We start from the raw sequence: 18,265 nt of genomic DNA, 5'->3' as shown, positions 1-18,265 counted from the left end.
TGCTCTGAAAGGACTTTTAATGATCAGATTACAATGGCTGTTTTTTGGAATAAAGGGATTGTGAAATCACCGGCTGTTATGGAGTGCGTCCTTAATGCAGGGCAAAGTTTGGAGGATGTACTACACGGCAGGTCCAGCCGTGGAGGAACGCACCGCCCTTTAAAACTAAGAAGGGTCCGTCAGACCTGAACTGTTCAGAATCTGAAATCGGCGCAGTTGGGTCTTAAATTAGGAACAGCAAGACTATTCTGAGGCCCACTGGAGGGTACACGAGCTGTCCTTTTCATTGATTGAATTACACACAGCCCACTCGAGGGAGGCAATGGCATAAATCAAACCACAAGTTCTAGTGTGCATTGCAATGACATTCATTAGGAAAGGCACACCGGAGGCCTATAAATTGGTATCAGCGCGCAGGGAACTGTGGGAGCCTCATCAATGTGTGTTTTCAAAATGCCTCTGAGGAAAGAGCACGATGCTCTGAAACGCGTCAGGCAGAAGGACTTTTAATGATCAGATTACGATGGCTGTTTTTTGGAATAAAGGGATTATGAAATCACCGGCTGTTATGGAGTACGTCCTTAATGCAGGGCAAAGTTTGGAGGATATATATATATCTATATATATATATATATATATATATATATATATATATATATATATATATATATATATATATATATATAAAAACATAAAGGTTAAATTAAAGTTGTATTTAGGTGTGATGAGATCTGTTTGTCTTTCTAAATAAAAAAAACCTGAAATTCACTGAAAAAAACCAAAGGTTAAAGCAACGTTATAACTAGGTCAATATTTCAGTGATAACAATAAAGTTTTAAATTAAAACAAAACACACTAACGCAGGGCAGGGGAGAAGTGGTTTGCCCACTCCAAGTGCACATGAACCAGTCATGCACACTTTGTATGTTCTACACACAGGCTGCATTACAGCCCGCGTGGAGACATGCCCAGGCTCCTAGTCCCCGGCTGAGCACCGAACCACGGCGCTCAGACCGATCACAACGCTGCATTGGAGCGTTGCGATTGGTCAGGGGAGCCTGGGTGAGCTTCCTGGTTGCTGTTCCGGCCTGAGTCCGACGTAGGAGAGACGGAACAGAGGCGCAGGGATAAGGTAAGTGTTTGGGTTTTTTTTACATTCCCCTTCCTCCTACGCCCGATCCGTGCCAGCCAACAATGAGATATATATATATGTATAGAGATATAAAGAAAGGGACGATACTAGACAAATCACCAAAAAGAACTGGCACATGATCCTATGTGACCGCATAATAGGAGATAAAATGCCTTTGTCACCTATAGTCACTTTCAGAAAAGCGTGTAGCACCAGTGACTACTTAGTAAGTAGTAGCCCGGAGCTGTCTAAAAATGCCAGTTGGCTTAGTAAGCCCAAGGGTTTTGTCAGATGTACAATCTGTAAGGCCTGTAAATATGGAGAATAAAACAACCTATTACACAGGCTTTAAAGACAAATCTACTATAATCAGCAAGTTTCTAACATGCAAATTTGCGTATGCAGTATATGTAGTAGAGTGTTCCTGTGGATTAAAATATGTGGGAAGCACTCGTCTCCCAGTGCACAAAAGGATCTTACAGCATCTAAGGGCCATACCGAATAATGATAGTTCTTATCCGGTGGCTCGTCACTTCAACGAGATCCACAATAAAAATCTGACAGAGTTGAAGTACTACGTAATTGACAATGTTCCCCCTCTTCGAAAAGGTGGGAATTGAGATGCAATACTAAGGAGCTTAGAAACCAAACTGATATTAGAAATAGACAGCAAACATCGACATGGATTACTATGGAAGATCTATACACATGGCTGTAATTAAGGTAGTGAGCCGATGACATGAAAATAGTACATCATTTGATTTTAATATAGCTATGTCTACATATTTATACAGCTTTATTATACTTTTCCCTCCCATAACAGTTTCCCTGTCATTAGTGATCATGGGCTCAGTGTTTATATGCACGGTGACACTTTACATATCCTAAATATTATGCTGATCATCATAAAACACATTGCACTTTATTGCACTAATTTACACTTTATCATTGTACTGTATAGAACGTTGCAATAATGTTACAATGTTAATTAGAGCATCGAGTTGAGGCTGAACATCAAAGTTTGTGCTAGCACAGGCAAATACGAAACAACCACAACTCACAAACCAATATCTCTAATAAGGAAGCACGTTTAAACACATAAAAACATTGGTTGTATTATGTGGGCAATCAGGGCGTGTTTTTAATTGGTATTTATACAGTTATTTAAATTGCGTATTTGCACAAACAATGTTTAACAAAGGAGGCACAACAATATTGTAGGTTCCAAAAACAAAACACTATCAATATTGAAGGTGATTATTGGTGAGGTGTGATTTACTGTTGTTTTAACTGATCTTTACTACAATTGAAACATATTTTACGGATATGCAGCCAAGCCTAATTTATTATACCATATATTGAATTGTTTAAAGAAACGGACAATTTAAGGAATGATTACCTGATGCAATATCACAAAACGATAGATATGTACATTAGCAACTCGGTACTAAGGAACTATACAGCATTTATGTTGAAAGTATGTTTTCCATGTTAATTGCACTAACAAAGCACACTGTCACTTTAAAAATGGGAGAAGCCACGTGGCACGTCATGTGATCAAGGGCTCGTGAAGCCCAAAATGCGTCATGGCGGGCAATGCACGAAAAATAAAATAACGAAGCACAAAATAAGTGGTGTCCGTTCCATTCTTCTTTGATAAAGCGAAAAGGAATATTCAGCACACACACACACACACACATATACATATATATACACATATCAAAGCTCAGAACATTTCTTTCATTCAGGAAATGTGAAGCGCACTCCAGGGGTAAAGTGGCAAGGTTTTATTTTTCAGCCCACAAACAACTCGTGCTGAGCTTTGATATTTACCGCGAGTATCGGCGCGGAGCTTGCACCCGCTATTGAGTGCCTTGGGATTGCCGGTGCATCTTGGAGCTTCAATATATACACACATATATATATATATATATATATATACACACACACACACACGCACGCACACACACACACACACACACACATATACACACACACAATATTTATAACACTCCTTGGAGAGCCCGTTTCATCATCTTCTCCAGGTGCACATGTAAAAGCTGTGCGGGTTCCCTGTATAAATATCTAGTGGCTTTGAAATAAACTGATGGCCTTATTTTCTCTATTACCTCGATGCTGATGGCTAGCCCTAAGAGTAGCAAAATGATGAGGAATAGGAGCTTTATCTACATTTTCCCAACAACAGCTAGCGGATCAGTCTGGAGGATAGCAGATATTGCATGGTGTGTCATGGTCTCAAGAATAGGGAGAGGCAAGGGACTACCCTCTTCTAATTCTTTTTGAAGGGTTATGTGAAGCAATCCATTCCTCGTTAACGACAAGCAACAAAGAGGACCCTCTGTGGTCTATGAGGCAAACGGGTCCCAGGAGCAATCATTTCTCAGGAAACTTGTCTATGAGGCTAACAGGTCCCAGGAGCAATAATTTCTCAGGAAACTTGTCTATGAGGCAAACAGGTCCCAGGAGCAATCATTTCTCAGGAAACTTGTCTATGAGGCAAACAGGTCCCAGGAGCAATCATTTCTCAGGAAACTTAATGTGTTCTGATTCCAGGACCCTCGGTCCCTTCATCCCACAGTGTATGCACAGCCATTGATGTACTCGGCGGCAATCCCTCACTGGATAGCAGAAAGCAGATACAACAGGCAAAGCGGGTGCAGTGAGGGAATGTTCTGCTCCTAGTGTTAAAGGAATAAGCAGTCTGAGTGAAAAATAAAATTCTCACTGATTAAAAAACGGTTTTTGCCACCAAAAGGTAAAGAAAATAAGTTACCACTACATCTCGAGTTGCTGTACATACGTTATATGTATGGTCTTTCTTTTACTATGTATTATAACATGATGTCAGTAAAATCACACTTGCATTGCTCAGTAAAGTGTACATTGAGCCGACGGAAGCAACCACACTGTAGTGATGCTGCTCACCACCAATAAGGACTCTGGAGCCAGGTTACGTTAATTACTTTTATTAGTAATTTATTCCTAATAGCGCCGAGCCTGTGCTACATATCGGCTCTGCTTTCTCCTTTCGCGCCGTTCGCGCCACTCGCACTCTGCCTGTGCGCGCGCAGCTAGTGATCTCCCCGCACGTCACGTCGCCGACGTGACGTACGTAGACTAGACCGTCACTACATATCTCCCTTTTTTCGACACAAACATTTGTAACTTACAGTCCGTCGCTCAGATCATAGTCTCTGAACCTCGTGGGCTTCACCACCACCCTGCCGCTCCTGGTCAGTCTTACAGGGGTGGTGTGGTTCTCTTCCTCGCCACTCCTTCTGCTTCCTCGTGCCTCTCCTTGTCCATTCAAGTCACTACAGTTCTCGCCAGTTCCTTGCTCTTGTTCGATGCTTCTCGCTTTCACCTGTCGCTGTGCTTCTCCTCTCATTGCAGGTTCATCCTCCTGATGTTCTTGTCGACTGAGCTCAGTCTCTCCTTCCTCTCCGTCTACTCCTCCATAGTTCCACGTTAGGATCTTATTACATCTTGCCATGCGGTCTTGTGACCATATATTTCCGTCGCTCAATCTGGCCGCTCTACCCTTAATTTCCTTCACCTGCATGGGCTTGCTGTATTTGCTCTCTCCCTTTCTTTGTAGTGTGGGCAACTTTACTCTCACCCATTCCCCTTCTTTGAGTTCAGTGTCCTGCACATTCTTCCGCGCGTTGTAATGTTTCGTGTATACCGCTTGTGCTTTCTCTATGTTGGCCCGTACCACTGCAGGGGACCATTCGCTTGCTATTGTCTTTTCTTTCCACACCCGATTGTCTTGGGTGAAAGGTTCCCGGCCACGCAGTACCTGAAAGGGGCTATAGCCAGTGCCTGTGGGAGTGATCCTGTATGCCCACAACATGTGCCAAATGTCCTTCTCCCAATCTTTGTTGTCCGAGATGGCCGCTTGGATTGACCCCATCACTACCCTGTTGAAGCGTTCCACTTGGCCATTCCCCGCCGGGTGGTATATGGATGTGTGCTTCGCCAGGATGCCATTTCTTTGCATGAAGTCGTTCCATTTTTCCGATCTGAACTGGGGCCCATTGTCGCTGAGGATGGACTTCGGGATGCCCTCCCTCACAAAGGTGTCTGCCAAAAATTTTACTATAGTTTCTGTGTCCATAGTTTCCTCTATCTTCACTTCTGGCCACTTCGAAAATTTGTCAACTAGGACACACATACTTTTGGACTCCTTGTGTGTCTAAGATCGGCCCCGGGATGTCAACTGACAGCTCTTCCCACGGATTCTTTGGTGTTTCGAATGTGCCCAGTGCTGGGCGTAATGGTTTGAGTGTCTTGTCCGCACCTTGGCACCTCACACAATCTCTCACATGCCGTTCTGCTCTTATATCCATTCCTGGCCACCAATAGTCTTGCTTGGACCTCAGCTTGAGTTTTCCGATGCCCAGGTGTCCTTCGTGTAGCATGTCCAGCAGTCTGGGGATGATGCTTGTTGGAGGAACAACCTTCTCACCTCTGTACATGAATATTCCTTGGTTGTCCATGGACAGTTCTTCCCTGACTTCGAAGTAGGGGTTGAGTTCCCCGCGGGTATGTTTCTTATCAGGCCATCCTTGGGTGATGTATACATTCACCTCTTCCAACGTCTGGTCTTCCTCATACGCCTGTTTCCATTCTGGAAGGCTGATGACCTGTTCGTGATCCTCCATTAGTGCTACCCACTCTTCTGTCCCTGCCTTGTCTTCCTCACTCGGTTCCATAGCCGCCGCTCTGCTCAAATAGTCTGCCACTTTGTTTTTGCTGCCTGGTATGTGTTCCACATCATACCTGAATTCGAGTAGTTTCAGTGTCATTTTTGATATTCGGGGCGTAACGTCTGCGTGTCCACTCGACGTTAGCACTCTCAGTAACGGTTTGTGATCAGTCCGCAACTGGAACCGTGTGCCCCACAGGAATTGTCTGAATCTCGTGGTAGCCCACACCACTGCCAGCATCTCTTTCTCTATCACGCTGTACTTTTTTTCTGTTTCGCTCAGCGTGCGTGAGGCGAAGCTAATAGTTTCCAGCTTTCCCTGCCCTCGGTCTTGCATGAGAACAGCACCTAGTCCTTTGTCGCTGGCGTCAGTGGTCAGTACAGTTTTGCCTTGAGGGTCGTACCCCTGGAGTGGTATTGCTCCTGCCACTTCCTTTTTGATGACCTCGAATTCTCTTTGTGTATCCTCTGACCAGCAGAATTCTGTGTTTTCTTTTGTCAGCTGTCTCATGTGATGAGTCTTTGAGGCAAAGTGCTGCACAAATTTCCCATAGTACTCTGCCATTCCCAGGAATGACCTGACCTCTTCCTTGTTGGTGGGGGATGGTGCTTCACAGATCGCCCGGACGTTTTCTGCCTTAGGAGTTACTCCATGCACTCCTATCTCATGCCCTAGGTAAGTCACCGAGATCATCCCTATCCGGCACTTGGACCATTCTGCCGTGAGTCCTTTACTTTCTAGGATCTTCAAAACCTTTCCAAGCTTCACGTCATGGTCAGGCATGTCTCTACCCATCACCAGGATGTCGTCCTGGAAGTATTGAACGTCGGTGATATCCTTGAACAACTGGTGCATTAACTTCTGAAACACCGCCGCTGCTGAGGCCAGACCGAATGGCATCCGGCGGAACTGATAGCACCCAAACGGGGTGATGAAAGATGTTAGTTTCCTGCTTTCCGGGTGCAGAGCTATTTGTTGATATGCGGAGGTCAAGTCTATGGTGGAGTACCACTTAATTCCCCTGGTGCTAGCCAGCATCTCCTCTATTCTGGGCAAGGGGAACCGTTCCACCACAATGTTCTTATTCAGTTCCCGTAGGTCGACGCACAGCGGGACCTTTCCATTGGGTTTCTTAACTACTACCAGGGGCGCCAGCCACTCGGCGCACGTGATGGGCTCGATGATCCCCTTCCTTTCCAAGTCTTGGAGTTTCTCCCGTACTGCTTCCTTAACCGCTAACGGGACATTTCTAACTTTGTGGGCCACCGGTACCGCGTCTTCCTTCAGGATGATTTTATGGGCGAACTTTTCTAGCCTTCCTACTGTCCCTCTGAACACCTTCGGGTATTCACTCCTCCATTTGTCAAGACCGGGCAGCGCCTCCTGGTCGGTGAGTAATATCTGTTCCTTGCCTCCCGGATCCAGCTTGATGCCCAGGTCGCCTTGATCTAGCCATCCTAAGACCGACGGGCCTTTCTCCGATACGTAGAGCTTGCAGTATGCTGACCGGCCTCGAAATTCGAAGGTCAAAGGTCTGAACCCCGCCATCGGTATGCGGTCTCCGTTGTACGTGACAGGGCGGATGTCTAGTTTTTCTAGCTCTGGGCCTAGATGCGGTGCGAATTTTTCCTCCCACACTGCTCTCTGGATGATGGTGAAGGGCGATCCTGTGTCTGCCACCACGCTGGTCATGACTCTTCCTATTGTCATTTCTAAGACTGGTTTCATCGTTCGTCTTCCGTCTCTGCCCAGGACTTTGCCATCCGTGCTCAGCACCTGGTCTTCAATGTAGATCACCATGACCACGTCCTCCTCAGTATCGTCGTCTTGATCTTCGTTACTCTGGCCCACATATCTCACTGTGCCTTTGGAGGCCTTCTTCCGGCAGACCTTCTCGTAGTGGCCGATTATCCCGCAGTACATGCACTTGGCACGAAATGCAGGGCACTTCCTGTCGTGCGCCTCGTGCGACCAGCTTCCGCACCTGTAGCATGGTTTCTTGTTGCTCCCTGCTTGTTTCCCTGATGTACTTGCGTTGCTTTGCCATTTGTTGGACCCCTTCTCCATTGGCTTCCTGTGCTGATACTCTCTGCGAGGACCCTCCTCGTCTACCTTATTCACCATAGTGTTGGACACGGTTTCTTTCCTCGTCACTTCAGCACATCGTCGCGCTAATTCGGCCCTTTTGACGATGACCAACACCTCTTTCAGTGTGGTGTCTCCACTGGCCCATAATTTGTCCGGCACTGTCGTGCACGTGGTGTGCATCACCACCTGGTCTTTGATGAACTCTTCTTCCCAGTTGTCGTACTTGCACGTGGACGCCAACCGCTTCAGTGCCGCCACGTACTCCTCCACCGTTTCTCTTTGTCGCTGCTTCCTCTGTTGGAAATTGAACCTGTCCACCGACACACACACTGCCGGTCTGAAATGTTCGTTGAGGTCGTCGAGTGCGTGCGCATACACATCGTCGTCTGTGGATGTTCTCTGTTTCGGAACCAAGCTCTTGTAAATCCGGAGACCCTCCGGGCCGAGGTTCAGCAGCAAGATGCGCTTCTTTCTCTGGGGTTTGAACACTTCTTCGTTCTCGTCTTCCAGGACACCTATGAAATTGTCTATATATTCTCTCCAGTCCTCCCACTTCATGAGGGGTTCTCCGGGGCGCGGCGCCATCGCGTATCCTGTTTGCGCGCTCATTTTCTCTCTCTTGATCTCGGGTTACACGCTCCCTTGGCTTCTGGGACTTCCTGGCGCGTCGTCCTGCTCTTCTTCGCTTGCTCGGGCGTGGGGACTATCTGCGTCAGCCCCCTCGGCTCCCAGTGAGTTATCCAGCGCGTGTTCCCTCGACTTGTGGGCCGCGGTGTGGATTGGCGCCCTTTCTGCTTGTCCCTGGGGTCTGTCCCCCCTTTTCTCGCTTCTCTGTGCTACCTCTTTGGGTGTGCCTGGGCTCTGCCGCGCTCTTTAGGGTACCTGTAGTCGTGCACCAGGTTATTCTTCCTTTTCTATCCTTTGTGCGGTGGTCCTGGTGTTGCTGCTACTCTCCTTGTTGTCCTGTGGTTGGTTTGGTGGTTCTGCCTTGCTGGGGGGTCTTTATCCCACCCTCGTCGCCATTGTAGTGATGCTGCTCACCACCAATAAGGACTCTGGAGCCAGGTTACGTTAATTACTTTTATTAGTAATTTATTCCTAAGAGCGCCGAGCCTGTGCTACATATCGGCTCTGCTTTCTCCTTTAGCGCCGTTCGCGCCACTCGCACTCTGCCTGTGCGCGCGCAGCTAGTGATCTCCCCGCACGTCACGTCGCCGACGTGACGTACGTAGACTAGACCGTCACTACACACACTTACAATGAATGGCAGTGCAATGAATAATTTGGTAAATATATTTCTTTGACATTGATGTGTTACACACGAATAATATTTTACCCTGCTCGTGTAGGCAAAACGTTATACAATGTTGAATAAGAGCACACAGATAGATAACGGGACCCACACGAGATGTAAAACTGCTGTTTTAGTTAATACGTTTGATACAAGCGAATCTAGACCTGGAAAATAACAACCTGTGGTAATAATGACACTTGTTTTTCTTTTTCATTGTTATAGGACTTCTATAACAGGCTTATGACTGCAGTATGCACTGTGTTTCTTGGTACCGTCGTAATTGTAAAAGAATAGACAAATTAAAAAACGACCATTTGAAAACAAGTTCGAAATTCTTACTGAATGGAAGAGCATGCAGTGTCCTATCCTAGACTGGATATCTTCAGGCCCAGCATTACAAGAGTCTTCTCGAAGAATCTTCCACGTATGCGAGTGACAGTCGAAAGCAAACAAACCACTAAACTGGGGCTCTGTGGCTCGGCTGTCATCCACTGTCCCGTTGCAAGTCAAAATTCTACCGCCGAACGTGTAGATCATATGCTTCTCAGAGTCCATGCACATCTGTAAGGGGAGAAAACACAACGCTTGAACCGGAAATAGAAATATGAGCCAGGGTCTACATCAGGTGGACACATGGAAAACACTGTAATCGAATGCAGAAGGGATTGCAGGATACAATGAACCACTACAGCCTGGTGTTTAAACATATGTTGATAAACTTTAGGTAAAGGATAAACCACAGGATACAAAAACCAACAGAAACAAGCGGCTTACACCCGAGGGTAAAACATAATTAAATACCTTTTTACAAGCAGCGTACAGAAAGCTGAGGCTTCCCAATATCAGTATTTGAAAATATGAAAACACAAATGGAAGCTGTATGTCCCAGGGAGGGATTAGGTGTTTACAAAAAATAAATATTGTGAGGCAAGGGTCCAGCCAGCAATAGACTATGGCATTTTGAGCAATCAAGCATTGGCAATGCCAAATAGGTCTTGCCCATACGAGAGCAATTGGCTTTGGCAATGTGTTTTCGCCATGTTGTATACCAGTGTGGCTGCTGTAGAATGGCTTAACGTTGGTGGTGTGGGGTGGGGTAGACTGGGGTAGTGAAGAAAATGATATTTTGCCTGACCAAAATGTCCACTACATACACCCTATGTTACATACATGTGCATGTCACCCATGCATATTTCTCGTAGTGGCCTGAATCACTAGGCCTCTGCATACATGTCCTGCAAGTCATCAAGTCTCCCAAACATTAAGCTAACATGAAGGCCCATGTTTTTGCATTTTGCATTGTGCACTTTTAAATAAATATCGTACTGAACCTTTTTTTGTGGTTGAGCCTGAAACCACTTTCTGAAATATTGTTTTCATGACTCCTGGCACACTGAAAACTGCAGTCACGTCAGCAAGAAGCCTGCCAAGACAGTGTTATGAATAACAGTTATCTGTTTTCAGTACAGAGTGGCATCCCTGCCCGGTGAGGAAAAGTAAACAGAACCCGTCCGCGACAGATAGGGCCTAACTCTCTGTCTCAGCCCCCATGCAATGAACGGAGAAATATATGCTTTTTCTTTATTTCTAGTGATGAACAACCTTTGCTTCAGATAAAACATCCCCTGACTCTAGATATCAGCTGTACCAGACGTGCTCAAGTCGCCCTGACACAAGAGATTTCTCTGCTAGGCCGAAAGTCAGCTCTCCTCCCAATACACGCCAATTACACGTCATACTCAAGTTGCACAATTAGGGCAGAGTTCCAGCTGGTCATGCATACTCCTCCTCTAAGTACCCACCCACCTATGACACCTACCTATCACCTACCTATGACTCATCAAGTGTACACCCTCATACACGCCCACATGCTCTTATCTCTTTCTTTCTTGCTCTGCCTGGAGCGCTCCTCCCTATGTACAAGGAGTAAAATGTATATATTCTGTTCATTGTTATTAAATGTTAGATTACTCTTCCTGAACCTCAGTGGTGATGGAACATATTCTCCCTTTGACTCGAGTTATTGGAATAAAGCCCATTTTAACTTGGACACCACGGATCCTGTCTCTCATTTGATGCATGATACTTTGTTAATGCCTAGAAATTCTGCCAGGGTAATATTTTATTTACCACATTAATTGGCGCCCGAACAGGTACATGTCCCTTTCCCCACTCGCCGGAGTTGTTGGTCTAGTCTTTGCCCCCTTCCACAGCCGTGACGGACTTTAAAGTGTACACGCCATTGGGATTTCCCGCTACTCCCTCAGGCCCAGGAGGAGGACGGACTGCGACCAGGCATCCATGTGAGGCGGTGAGGAACGCGGATCGTCTCAAACCAGAGCCCAGCCCGTGAGAGAGCAAGGTCCGAGGTCTCCAGAGGTCCACCTGTTCCAAGGCGCATGCGTAGAAGTCCGAGGCCTTCAAGTTTCAAGATTCTGCTTCCCGGTGAGTACCACTATGGGGAATGCATCAAGTTTCAAGACGGGTCCACTGTAAAAGGTGGGAACGGTCAAGACGGGCCCATGGTAAACGTGGGAACGGTAAAGACGTGTCTCATTTTTGAGACCGGTATGGTTGTACTGTATTTCAGTGCATAAAGTTTTTCAAGTACATGTTTAGCTCTCTGTATCAGTTTAGGTTGTAACTGTTTTAGTGTTTAATTTTTGTTTGTGTGTGAATGATTGTTGATTGTTTCAGTCTATTTTTGTGAATATTGGTTTCAAACATGCCACTGTTTTCAAAGTTACGTCAGATAGGGACCAGAAAAGGTATACTAGAAGAATCAGTTAACATCCCGCCTAGAGACACACCTGGTCATTATATGTATAATAAGCATGGATTAGACGCCATTTTGTTTTTAGATTTATGGGTAAACTATACAAAGGACCTGGAGGAAAAGTATAGATGGCCAATCTCGGGAACATGGGATCCTGAATGTATTATGAGGGTGGAGGAAGCGCTATGGAAAAGGAAGTCAAGACCCTCTCAGAAAGATGCCATCGAATTGTGGCGCAAAGAGTCACATAGGAGAACAGAGAAAGAATTGAATAAAGCAGATAGAACTAGACAAGCTGGGGAAAAAGCCAGAGAAAAGGAACTGCGGGAGGAGGGGGAACGTGTCAAAACAGAACAGACTGATAGGGAAAGAAACGCCGTTGTTAATGGTATTTATCCCGTTCTGTCAGAAGAACTAGCTAAAGTGACCACCTCAGAAAGATCCAGTAGGCCGCGAACGCCACCACCTGTACCATATAGAGTACATAGAATAAAGCCGACAGCATCAGATGCGTTCATTTCCTCGTATCTAGACGATTCCCTTCCAGACTACGTTAATGCAGGTTTTCCTCCACCCCCACCAGCAGATCAGCTCCAGCAACTTCAGCAGCAGCCCGTAAAAGATGACGTAGGTCCCGGGGCAGTGGGAGGGGCGCCTACTGTAGATGCAGCCATTCCATTTTGTGTATATGATCCAGAACCAGGAAAGGGTTCAATGGTCGTGATTTCACGTAGACTAAGACAAGCTGTTGCATATCTAGAGACATTACCAGACATGAAAGATCACCTAGATAGCATGTATCGTTTTATTAGAACGGGGGAGGGACCAGATAGTATAGCACAAGCCATGGCACAAAGAAAGGTAGGGGTTAAGAATCATATCTTACGTTTTATTATTAACTGCCTGATCAGGGAACAAGACGAAGGAGACGGAGATGTAAAGCCAGGTTTGATAGAATGGAGTGATCACATAGATGCCGGTAGACATGAGAAACAGGGACAGATAGATGCCATGTACAAGAAAATACGAAAGGAAATAATAGAAAGGCACAGAAAAGAGTCTGACGAGAAGGGCGAGTCATCATCTGAAGAGGTAGAGGATCGTCAGGATCCGAAAGGCAAGATTAATTATGTAGGAAAAGCGCGACAGTTTGACAGACCCAAGTGCCTTGATTACCGTAAACAAGGGCCAGCTATAAAAGAAAGGTATTCCCTTGAAGCATTATTCCAGGCTACTGAAAAAGCACTGAAACAATGGATAGGGAGTGAGCGACCTCCCACACAACACGAAATAGAGTTGGCCCGGTCAGCCACCCAGTGGGTGTCCAATGCCAATATATATATATAGTAGTGATATAGTGGCTCAGACCTTCTTAAGCCTTCCACCGAACGAACAGCGTTTGGCTGGTATTTACATGGTTCAACACTTGATAACGTTGTATAAAAGTCAGCATTCTGATCCTGGTCACTTGCATAAAATACTTGACGACATTTTACTAGATAGATGGACAGGTTTAGGTACTGAATTAATTAATGTAATCCTGGATCAACGACATAAGTACATAGATTCTCTGACTACATGCATGCCTCCAGTCTCACACCACGGTAGACATAACGTACACATAGACAGACAGAACCCCCTACGAGAGGTTCATCCCGTCAAGAATGCGGCCAATGAGTTACAACGGGTGTATGTTTACACCCCCTTAACGAAATTAGAGATTCTTGAAATGAAAAAGATGTTGCCTTGTCATGATAAAGACCCAGGGGGATTTCACCGTGAATTAAAAGACATCCTCCGCATAGGAGATTATACATACGCTGACATTCTGAAGCTATTAAAAGTACTGTTACCTGCAGGGATTTATAAAAAGCTTAAGGAAAAAGACTGGGAAGTGGGTGAGAAAAAGTTAAGTTGGGATGCATTGGAAACAGAAGAGAAGGGCAGGCTCCCAGGAGTTGGTCTTGGAGATAGAGCTAGAGAACTACCTGAATTCCTGATACAAGTTTTGCCAAGATTATTGATTACTAAAAAGGAAGATTGGGATGCTATTTCAGCATGTAAACAAAAGCAAGACGAGGACACAAGTGATTTCTATTCTAGATTTGAGAAATGCTTTACTATTAATAGTGGCCTTAAGCCAGGTAGCGAGTCATTTCCACATCTTTTTGTGAGCAAATTAGTAGAGAATTCCTTACCCCAGATCAAGAATAGAGTACTGAAGGTTGAGAGTACTTGGCAAGCAAACAGCCCTTCACAAATGTTACAGATGCTACAGTATCATCAGAATAGGATCAGAGAAGAGCAGGATCATGAAAAGAGACGCATGAAAGAGACAAAAATGAAGGTGCTTGTTGCCCAGACGGTACCGGCGACTTCAAACAAACATAACACGACACCTGTCAAAGGGAACTGTAATTATTGCAAACAGCCAGGTCACTTTGTAAAGGACTGCACTGTTCTGAAACACAACATTGCTACAGGCAAGACAAAAGAGCGACAGTACACTCCTAGACAGAATAACACGCAACAGAACACACAACAGACAGTAGCAAATTTTCCTCCACCACCGCCTGTTCATGCCACACCACAAATGTATCAGTACACACAGTCTGACTATCCAGAATATCAACAGTTCTCATGAAACAGCCTCGAGAGGGAAGTAGGCTTGCCCCTTATTGAGGTTCCTGTAGATCAAGAGGGTCCGTATGTACATAGTCGTGTTCTAGGTCAGGATCGAAAGTTTCTGATTGACACAGGGGCGAGCAGGACTACCATCAGTCATGACGAGGTTCCAGGGGCACCTCTCTCGGGCTCACAGAATGTTTCCCTGGGATTTTCAGGAAAGCCTATTGTTAATGAAGTATCAAAACCAGTTTCCCTAGGGGTTGGTCCACTGTCACGTACCACTGACTTGCTACTTACTAAGTCATGTCCAGAAAACTTACTTGGTATGAAGACATTAAAAGACCTAGGGGCAGTTATCTGCTGCTCTCCAGAGGGAGTACGCCTGTTCTTACGTGATTTTAAGGGACATTATGTACTGACTGATTTTGACCACAGACTCAAGAATGTGCCACAGACACTATGGGCACAAATACCGACTGACGTAGGTTACATGGACATAACGCCGCACCATGTCACACTCAAAGCAGGAGTGGTACTTCCACGTATTAGACAATACAAGTTACCACCTGACGCCGAAACAGCCTTATTGAAATTAGTTGACGAACTTATTGCACGAGGAGTAGTGGTAGAGACAGACTCGAATGTATGTAACTCGCCTGTCATTCCTATCCTTAAACGATCTGACCCTAGTGTACTGCCAGTGTACCGACTAATTATTGACCTACGAGAATTGAACAAATGTGTGGTACCACAATATCCAGTGGTTCCAGACATTTCTTCATTACTGACTGCCATTGATTCTGAGGCCACGTTCTTCACTGTCATAGACTTAAAGAACGCTTTCTTTAGTGTTCCCATTCATCCCGACAGCCAGTACCTGTTCGGATTTTCATTAAAAGGTCGTAGCTTTGTCTTTACAAGAGCTCCTCAAGGTTTTACAGAAAGCCCTAGTATTTACAGTCAGGCATTAAAAAGACAGCTAGACAGTGTTCACATGCCTACTAACACTGCCCTACTCCAGTACGTAGATGACATCCTAATTACAGCACGTTCAGAAAAAGAATGCGAAAATGCTTCATTGACAGTTTTACATTTTCTGGCAGACAAGGGGCACAAGGTGTCGCCTTCGAAGTTGCAATTCTGTGAAAAGCAAGTGGTGTATCTTGGACACTTGCTTTCCAAAGAGGGGAGACAGCTAACACAAGCACGTATACAGCTCATTGCTAACCTTTCACAGCCCAAGACACAAAAGGAAGTACGTGCCTTTATTGGCCTCACTTCATACTGTAGGCAATGGATTTCCCAGTATGCCTTTCTAGCCAAACCACTCATACAGTTAACTACACAGGAGGCAGGGGGGACTGTCCTCCCTTGGACACAAGAACACACCTTGGCATTTGAGGAATTAAAAAGAGCTTTATGTCAAGCGCCAGTTTTAGCGACTCCATGTTACAGCAAACCTTTTATGCTTTTTGTAACTGAAAGAGAAGGAACAGCGTTATCTGTTCTCACACAAGATCAAGCAGGAAAACACAAGCCTTGCGCTTATTTTTCTAGTACCCTAGATCCAGTGGCACAGGCTCTGCCTGCATGCCTGAAATCAGTTGCAGCAACAGCCCTAGCCATAAGACAAAGTGACTCCATAGTGCTGGGTCACTCTTAAACAGGACACAGACACAACACTTGACTGTAGCAAGACTGACAGGATATGAACTGACATTATTCCAGCCACACATAGAGATCAGACGTTGTAACATTCTGAATCCTGCAACACTTTTGCCCTCAAGTACAGTAAATGCACCACCACATGACTGTGTGGAACTAATGAATATAGTGACGAAACCAAGACAAGACCTGACAGATATTGCTTCGCGGTTGCAGCGTGTGGAGCATTGTTTGGGGTTAGTTGTGTACCGGCAGGGCTGCGAGGGTAGAGCGGGTGGACTCTGTGTTCCAGGAGTCCCCGCGCGCCCCTGTCAGCTGGGCTCCTCTCCCTGCCGGCCGCGCCCTCAAACCCCAGCGGTATTTAATTACCAGCAACTCTCTCACCAGCGGGAGCATTTCATACCTTCTCTGAACGCCACGGACTGGGAGCCTCGGACCTCTGCTGTTTCCTGACTGCAACCGCTGCTGCTCGCCGGACCCGCTGCGCGGGTCCCGCTTCGCGGTTGCAGCGTGTGGAGCATTGTTTGGGGTTAGTTGTGTACCGGCAGGGCTGCGAGGGTAGAGCGGGTGGACTCTGTGTTCCAGGAGTCCCCGCGCGCCCCTGTCAGCTGGGCTCCTCTCCCTGCCGGCCGCGCCCTCAAACCCCAGCGGTATTTAATTACCAGCAACTCTCTCACCAGCGGGAGCATTTCATACCTTCTCTGAACGCCACGGACTGGGAGCCTCGGACCTCTGCTGTTTCCTGACTGCAACCGCTGCTGCTCGCCGGACCCGCTGCGCGGGTCCCGCTTCGCGGTTGCAGCGTGTGGAGCATTGTTTGGGGTTAGTTGTGTACCGGCAGGGCTGCGAGGGTAGAGCGGGTGGACTCTGTGTTCCAGGAGTCCCCGCGCGCCCCTGTCAGCTGGGCTCCTCTCCCTGCCGGCCGCGCCCTCAAACCCCAGCGGTATTTAATTACCAGCAACTCTCTCACCAGCGGGAGCATTTCATACCTTCTCTGAACGCCACGGACTGGGAGCCTCGGACCTCTGCTGTTTCCTGACTGCAACCGCTGCTGCTCGCCGGACCCGCTGCGCGGGTCCCGCTTCGCGGTTGCAGCGTGTGGAGCATTGTTTGGGGTTAGTTGTGTACCGGCAGGGCTGCGAGGGTAGAGCGGGTGGACTCTGTGTTCCAGGAGTCCCCGCGCGCCCCTGTCAGCTGGGCTCCTCTCCCTGCCGGCCACGCCCCCTAGTTCACCTTAAAGGAAGTACCCGTTCCCGCTGCGCGGGAGCGCGCGGGAGGGCGCCGGGAGAAGCCCGGGACAAGGGCGGGACCGTCTGTGGCCGTCCGGGGCCGGAAGAGGCCGGGCCGGGCCAGACCCCTTACATTTTGCCGTTTGGAGGATAGTGTCCCGATACTAGAGGGATATGGCAACAGAGGAGGCTACTCCGGGTAAAATCCCTAAATTACGCAATGGCTCACTGGAGCATTACTTTTCTAAGAAGATTGAGGGGGAAAAGGACGCTACCTTAGCGGAGCGCAGGGCAGAGCGGCGCCGCTCAGTTGAGAACATGAAATCCAGACCCCTCTCCGATAGTCTTCATGTACTGAACCGGGAGGGTGATTCGACTGATTTGATTGATCTGAGCGAGGTTAACACCAGCCAAGACGGAGTACCTTTGTTATTTCGAGACTTTGTAGCTACCCCCTCTTTGCCCTCAGAGGACATTGTAAGTGTCTCACCCTCCCCTAGCAGTAGCCGTGTTATCGAGATTTCTAAACATAAACAGCATAAAAAAAAGTCTTTATCTGTAGTCCAGATCCACCGCCCTCCCCCCAGTAAAAGAAGGAAGAAACATAGGGTGGCATTAGGCACAGCCAAAACATCGCACACCGATTTTGGTAAAGGGTCCAATACTCTGTTTACACGCGAGGCCCCAGCAGTTGTAGAGCAGGATCAAACACCACAGGGTGAG

The 18,265-nt window shown here is 46.8% G+C and overlaps 1 protein-coding gene across 2 annotated transcripts in view; it reads right to left on the bottom strand.

The window, feature by feature from the left end:
* The window catches only part of MKLN1 (muskelin 1), a 785,750-nt gene that overhangs the window by 277,603 nt on the left and 489,882 nt on the right, over positions 1 to 18,265 (bottom strand). For both annotated transcript variants that reach the window (XM_078677414.1, XM_078677419.1), the window contains exon 11: positions 9,584 to 9,805. In XM_078677414.1, the coding sequence (XP_078533540.1) occupies positions 9,584 to 9,805 (222 nt within the window). The remainder of the gene's footprint in view (positions 1 to 9,583; positions 9,806 to 18,265) is intronic.

This window comes from Lissotriton helveticus, chromosome 1_1 (assembly GCF_964261635.1).
Source record: "Lissotriton helveticus chromosome 1_1, aLisHel1.1, whole genome shotgun sequence".
NCBI classification, from domain to species: Eukaryota; Metazoa; Chordata; class Amphibia; order Caudata; family Salamandridae; genus Lissotriton; species Lissotriton helveticus.
The sequence above is the reverse complement of the archived record's forward strand: the minus strand, read 5'-3'. Positions and strand labels throughout refer to the sequence as shown.